The 7,500-nt window shown below is 47.2% G+C and overlaps 1 protein-coding gene across 1 annotated transcript in view; it reads left to right on the forward strand.

Annotated features, from left to right (window-relative positions):
- Nucleotides 1–7,500, forward strand: part of LOC143287883 (uncharacterized) — a 35,588-nt gene that overhangs the window by 13,001 nt on the left and 15,087 nt on the right. The window contains exons 2-4 of the mRNA XM_076596123.1: nt 3,076–4,425; nt 5,038–5,199; nt 6,569–6,682. Of these exons, the coding sequence (XP_076452238.1) occupies nt 3,739–4,425; nt 5,038–5,199; nt 6,569–6,682 (963 nt within the window). The 5' untranslated portion in view covers nt 3,076–3,738. The remainder of the gene's footprint in view (nt 1–3,075; nt 4,426–5,037; nt 5,200–6,568; nt 6,683–7,500) is intronic.

The following is a 7,500-nucleotide window of genomic DNA, read 5'->3' on the forward strand; positions in this document are numbered from 1 at the left end:
AGAATGTTCCTGAAGGGTGGTGAATGTTCCTGAATGGTGTAAAATGTTCCTGAAGGGTGGTGAATGTTCCTGAATGGTGTAAAATGTTCCTGAAGGGTGGTGAATGTTCCTGAATGGTGTAGAATGTTCCTGAAGGGTGGTGAATGTTCCTGAAGGGTGGAGAATGTTCCTGGAGGGTGGAGAATGTTCTTGAAGGGTGGTGAATGTTCCTGAAGGGTGGAGAATGTTCCTGAAGGGTGGAGAATGTTCTTGAATGGTGGAGAATGTTCCTGAAGGGTGGAGAATGTTCCTGAAGGGTGGAGAATGTTCTTGAATGGTGGTGAATGTTCCTGAACTGTGGAGAAGGGTGGTGAATGTTCCTGAAGGGTGGTGAATGTTCCTGAACTGTGGAGAAGGGTGGTGAATGTTCCTGAAGGGTGGTGAATGTTCCTGAACTGTGGAGAAGGGTGGTGAATGTTCCTGAAGGGTGGTGAATGTTCCTGAAGGGTGGTGAATGTTCGTGAATGGTGGTGAATGTTCCTGAAGGGTGGAGAAGGGTGGTGAATGTTCCTGAAGGGTGGTGAATGTTCCTGAAGGGTGGAGAAGGGTGGTGAATGTTCCTGAAGGGTGGTGAATGTTCCTGAAGGGTGGTGAATGTTTCTGAACTGTGGAGAAGGGTGGTGAATGTTCCTGAAGGGTGCAGAACGTTCTTGAATGCTGCAGAATGTTCCTGAAGGGTGGCGATTTTTTTTTTTTTTTTTTTTTTTTTTTTTTTTGCTGCCCCACCATCTGCACCGTTTCAGTGGCATTACTCCCACGCCGCTCATTCTAGATTCCCCCATACACGACCACACCGGGTTCGTCCGTCACAGTTCCAGTGTCGGCAGTCCACAGGGAACTATCGATGTTAGGTCGCCAGGAGGCCACACACCAGAGGAGACCCTGCACTGCTGCTGAGTCACTTCGGTGGTGTTCAGTGGTGCCTGTTCTGATTCAACGTACTTAGGACACCACCTACTAAGCCCCCTACTAACGACAATAATGGCTTAGTCGCGGAGCCAGACTGAGTGAGCGTCCCTCCAAGAGTTGAGACCGCCACCACGTCTCTCAAACAACAGCCCCCCCATAATCTGCAGACATTCAAGACATTGACAGGACTCACCCCAAGCACAGAAGTGAAGGGGTATCGAAACTGAGGTCACCATGACAGCAGGGCATTAAAGGCCGCAGACTTTGGGACTGTTTTGTTTTTTTATATTGATGATGAAGGAGGAGGAGGGTGACGATGACGATAACGATGTTACTATGGAGGACCATTTTGGTTTGGGACTGCGTGACAAGGCAGTACTCTACGCTTTCTGTCATAATGATATCCCGGCGTTAATCAGGACCGAGAGATAATGACACTTGCAGTGTTGGTCAGGTAATTAGAGCAACACACCCAAAGACGCATCCTTGAAGTGGATGACACTCGACTGTGTGGTCCCAGTCTCCCCATTTAATTAAGCCCACAGCCACGGGCCGAAAAACCCACCTCCGCTGGAATTCGAACCTGCGTCCTCCCAGCCGTGAGTACGCGACGCTACCCACTTCGCCACGGCGGCTGGTGGGTGGCGAATGTTCCTGAATGCTGGAGAATGTTCCTGGATGGTGGAGAATGTTCCCGAAGGGTGGAGAATGTTCCCGAAGGGTGGGGAATGTTCCCGAAGGGTGGTGAATATTCCTGAAGGGTGGTGAACGTTCCCGAAGGGTGGCGAATGTTCCTGAAGGGTGGAAAATGTTCCCGAAGGGTGGTGAATGTTCCTGAATGGTGTAAAATGTTCCTGAAGGGTGGTGAATGTTCCCGAAGGGTGGTGAATGTTCCTAGATGGTGGAGAATGTTCCCGAAGGGTGGTGAATGGTCCCGAAGGTTGGAGAATGTTCCCGAAGGGTGGTGAATGTTCCTGAAGGGTGGAGAATGTTCCTGGATGGTGTAGAATGTTCCTGAAGGGTGGAGAATGTTCCTGAAGGGTGGAGAATGTTCCTGAAGGGTGGTGAATGTTCCTGAAGGGTGGAGAATGTTCCTGGGTGGTGGAGAATGTTCCTGACGGGTGTAGAATGTTCCTGAAGGGTGTAGAATGTTCCTGGATGGTGTAGAATGTTCCTGAAGGGTGGAGAATGTTCCTGAAGGGTGGTGAATGTTCCTGAAGGGTGGAGAATGTTCCTGGGTGGTGTAGAATGTTCCTGGATGGTGGAGAATGTTCCTGAAGGGTGGAGAATGTTCCTGGATGGTGTAGAATGTTCCTGACGGGTGTAGAATGTAGAATGTTCCTGGATGGTGTAGAATGTTCCTGACGGGTGTAGAATGTTCCTGACGGGTGGAGAATGTTCCAGAAGAGTGGTGAATGTTCCTGAAGGGTGGTGAATGTTCCTGAAGGGTGGTGAATGTTCCTGAAGGGTGGTGAATGTTCTTGAGGGATCTAGTGTTCCTGAAGGATGGCGAGTGTTCCTGAAGGATGTAGAATGTTCCTGGAGGGTGGAGAATGTTCTTGAAGGGTGGAGAATGTTCCTGAAGAGTGAAAATTGTTTCCGAAACATGGGGAATATTCCTGAAGAATAGAGAACGTTCATGAAGAGTGGAGAATGTTCCCGAAGGATCCCTAAAGAGTGGATACTGTTCCTGAAGGGTGATCAACGTTCCCGAAGGGTGGAGAATGTTCCTTAAGATTTGATAGTATTACTTAAGGATGATGAATGAACAATGGAAACTTCCTGAACTATGGAGAATTATCCTGAAGAAGGGTGGAGAATGTCCATGAGGGATGGAGAGTGTTCATGAAGGTTGTAGAATGTTCCTGAAGGATGGGAACTCTGCATGTGTGAGGGGGGGGGAAGGAATGGGGGGGGGGCAGAGGGGGTAGGGGGCTAGCGGGGTAGGGGGAGGGGGGATAGAGCATAGTTAACACCAGAATTCATATTAAAAAAAAACTATTAAAAAAAACAAACAAACAAAAAACGATTAAGGTGGTTATTGCTATTGTCATTTCCTCGTCGTTTTGATATAAAGAATGACATGTGATGTGCATAACATCAACGAATACCTTTCTAATGTTGCAGGGCAGTGCAGAATCATCGAGAGGCGATGCACCACGAAGAAACGACACCAGAGTGGAAACGTTTTATGTTGACCTCGGCTTTAGAAGCATTCAACAGCTGAGAAGGAAGCAGTCAAAAAAGAAAAAGCGACAAAGAGGGCTGTTCATATAGGCACTGCATTTTGCACGTGGCCATAATTAAGCAAGTTGGTGTTTGCAATGATCTTCTAAACTCAATAAAAACAACAAACAAAACAAAACAAAAACAAAGCAAGCAAACAAACAGATATAAAAACTCACAGATTAAACGAAATATAAAGCCAAGAAACAAAACATATAGGGAGAACTTTGTCCCCCATACAATTCATAATTCTTTCTAAACCCCACCTTTAATCAGAATGTCGTTGTTGACAGATAAATATCCCCTATAATAATTATTTTTTGCTTTAAAAGAAAAAAAACAATAAAATGTTGGAAGTGGCGAGGCTCTGGCTTATGAGAGAGTGACGCCACTTCTTCGTCCTTTCAAAAAATTAGTAAAAAGTAAAAGAATTTAAAAAAAAACATTTTCAAAAAGCTGTTGGCATTGATTTGAACACAACGGGACTCCACAACAACCAACAACAAACACCCCTTACCCACCACCCATACCCGCAAAAAAAAAAAAAAAAAAGAAAGAAAAATAATGAAGAAAAGCAGCCGAGCAGCAACAGCAACAGCAGAACCCGCAACAACGGCAGCAGCAGCAGCAGCAGCAGCAGCAGCAGCAGCAGAAGACGATGGAGCGGACAGGAAACCCCTGGCGCCTCCCATCTCCTTGGAGAACGAGCGGCGGAAAGCCATGATGCTGATCCACAGCGTGGAGAAGGACGTCCTCAACTTCCGGGAACACTACTTCCGCCGTCCGCGAAACCCCTTCAGCATCGAAACCGTGGACCTCATCCATTTCGTGTTAGAAAAAGCCGAAGCCCGCCGCGTACCAAGAACCCACGCGGACTTCAAAGTCCACTACGAAAAGGTGAAAGAGGCCGCCGAGTTCTTGTACCCCCGTGAGATCCCCCACCTGGACTGCGCCCTGGAGAGAGCGGACCGCTTCGCGGAGCTGATGAAGACAGTGAAGCGGAAGTTGATGGCGGCGTTGGAGGATCACGTGGGCAAGTACTGTCACTCGTTCTCGGCCGAGGCGGGACAGAACGAGATCCGCTGCGTGCAGGAGTACGAGAACAACATCACCAGGTGGCGCGGCGTGCTGAGGGACTCTTCCAACCTCCTCAACGACATCCTGAAGAGCATCAAGGACGCCGGCCCCACTTTCGAGAACTTCGTGCTGAGTTACGACAAGGTGCTCCACTACATGAACTTGGCTTTGGAGGTCTGTTTGGTTTGGTTGGTTTTTGTTTGGTTGGTTTTCGTTTTTCAGCCGTTTCTCTGCTTGCTTGCTTTCTCTTCTCTTCCGTGCTGTTCATTTCCCTCTCTTTTCTCTTGTCTTCCCTTTGTGTGTGTGTGTGTGTGTGTGTGTGTGTGTCTGTCTGTCTGTCTGTGTCTGTGTCTGTGTGTGTGTGTGTGTGTGTGTGTGTGTGTGTGTCTGTGTGTGTGTCTGTGTGTGTGTGTGTGTGTGTCTGTGTGTGTGTGTGTGTGTGTCTGTGTGTCTGTGTCCTTATCTGCGTGCGTGTCTATGTGTGTTTCCAGGCAATACAAAGACCCTATGTCTGCTCAGTCAGTGCCATCGCAGATCAGCTTCTGCTGCTCCAACTCCTACTGCTACTGCTGGGTTGACCACTTAGTTATACGCACTTTCGCTGCCGTTCACTGAAGATGGCAATACCGGTACCTGTCAATAGTGGGTGTGTCTCCAGATGATACTGCTACTGCTGCTGTAGTGTAGTGTTGACCAGTTGGTTATAACACGTACTTGCGCCGTTCACTGACTATGGTAGCAGCAGCATTACTTACTTGTCATTGGGGTGGGTGTGTCTCTCTCCAGGTGATTCCCCGAATGTACAACCCCCTGAAGGACTGGGTGACGGCGGATGAGGCCTACGCCCGCAAGCTGCAGGACGAAGCCAACTCAATCCTGAGGCTGAAGGTGCAGGTCACGGAGGACACTCGCCGCTCGCTGTTCAGGGCGGACGACATGAAGAACAAGGTAGGGTTCTGGGGTTGGGGGGGGGTGTGGGGGGGGGGCTGGAGGGCTGGGTTGGGTTGGGTGGGTTGGGTTGGGTTGGGTTGGGTTGGGCTGGGCTGGGTTTGGCTGGGCTGGGTTGGGTTAGGTTAGGCTGGGTTAGGTTGGGTTGGGTTGGGCTGGGTTGGGCTGGGTTAGGTTGGGCAGGGTTGGGTTGGGTTGGGTTGGGCTGGGTTGGGCTGGGCTGGGCTGGGCTGGGCTGGGCTGGGCTGGGTCGTGTCGTGTCGTGTCGTGTCGTGTAGTCAAGTCCAGTGTCGTGTCTTGTGATTGTTGCGTTGTGTTGTGCTGCAGAGTACCGTGTTGGTTGTTTGTACACTGTGTACTGTAGTCTTGTCAGGTGTCGTGTCCTGTGTGGGTTGTGTTGTGTTGTGTTGTGTTGTGTTGCAGAGTACCGTGTTGGTTGTTTGTACACTGTGTACTGTAGTCTTGTCAGGTGTCGTGTCCTGTGTGGGTTGTGTTGTGTTGTGTTGTGCTGTGTTGTGTTGCAGAGTATCGTGTTGTATTGTATCATATCGCATTGCATCGTAATGTATCGTGTCTTATGGTATCGTAAGTGCAATGCATTGTATTGTGTTGTATCGTATCTTACAGTATTGTATTGTATTGTATTGTATCGTATCGTACTGCATTGCATTCCGTTGCATCGTGTTATTTTGCGTTGCACTGCATTGTATGTCAGTTGCCGCGGGTTCCTTTACGCGCGCTAATGAATTATAACTGCATGCTGTGCACTTGACTTCGGTTGATCGTCTCATCCGAATGGCTATAGGTAGTACGTAGAGCTGTAATGTGTGGGAGTCTGGAGTAGGTTGATAGGTTAGTTGATAGGTTATAACACTCAGACATGATATACAGGGTGTGTGTGTGTGTGTGTGTGTACAGTGTGTGTGTGTGTGTGTGTGTGTGTCTGTCTGTCTGTCTGCCTGTCTGTGTCCATGTCTGTCTGTGTCTGTCAGTGTGACTTTGTGTCTGTCTGTGTCTCTGTGTGTATGAGTGCCTAACTATGTGTGTGCGTGTGCGTGCTTATGATGTGTCTATACCTGTGTTTTATGTTCTTTTATTTGCCCACGTTGATGTCGATGGGAGTACATATTTCGTTTAATGATTTATTTGCATTCCACTTCGTAATGTTTATTCAAATTTTTGCTGTCATGTAGTTGCTATTTTTCTATTTTGTATTTCCGTTTCCGTGTATCCGTATAATTCCATTTGCATAATAAATACATTTAAAAAGTGATAAAAAAAATTAACAGTAAGTTAATTAACCATTCTGTCACACACACAAAAAAAATCAATAACGAAGTGAATTAATCACTGAAAATTTTGGTGACAGGTGAGTCGTACTCATCACCAGACCACAAAACTGAAAGAAAAGCTAACTCGAACCATGGAGCAACGGAAGTTCTGTCGTCGTCAAGAGCTCATTCTTGCGGAGAGCATGTCAAAAGTGAGTCACTGACTGTCATCTTCGTTAATAGATAGCAATGATAACGACAGTGTAATAATGTAATGATAACAATAGTGATACGAATGATGATGATGATAATGATTATGATAGTACATACATACATACATATTCATCTACTACTACTTCTACTGGTACTTCTGCTGCTGCTGGTGGTGCTACTACTACTACTACTACTCTTGACATACATACATACATACATGCCTACATACTACTACTGCTACTACTACTAGTACCATTAACATACATACATAATCTATTACTACTACTACTACTACTACTACTACTACTACTACTCATAATAGTAATAAGGATAGTAATGATAATAATAATAAGAAGAAGAAGAATCTTTACATACATACATACATACATACATACATAATGTACTACTACTACTACTATAACTTCTACTCATAATAGTAATAATAATAACAATACTACTAATAATAAGAAGAATCTTAACATACATACATGTTGTTCGTCCGTCGGGATCGACGAGGACCATCTAGTCATCCTGGGGGTGGGTGGGTTGGGCTATGTGGGTGCACAGATGACTGGTCAGGCCAATCCGCGCCCGGAAGGTTCTGACGCAGTGTGGACAGGGGATGGTGGCGGCTGTCGGGGACTTGCTGGCACTACTTTTCCTGGCCTGTCTGCGTTGCTCTGCAGCAGCGATTCTGTTGGCCTCACAGGATTTGGCGCCTTTGTGGACAGCTGAACGCCACTTTGGTCTGTCCATTGCATTCAGCTCCCATGTGTCGTGGCTGATGTTGAAGGCCTTCAGAGAAGCTTTCAGAGTG

The sequence above is a fragment of the Babylonia areolata genome, chromosome 12 (assembly GCF_041734735.1).
Source record: "Babylonia areolata isolate BAREFJ2019XMU chromosome 12, ASM4173473v1, whole genome shotgun sequence".
Classification (NCBI taxonomy): Eukaryota; Metazoa; Mollusca; class Gastropoda; order Neogastropoda; family Buccinidae; genus Babylonia; species Babylonia areolata.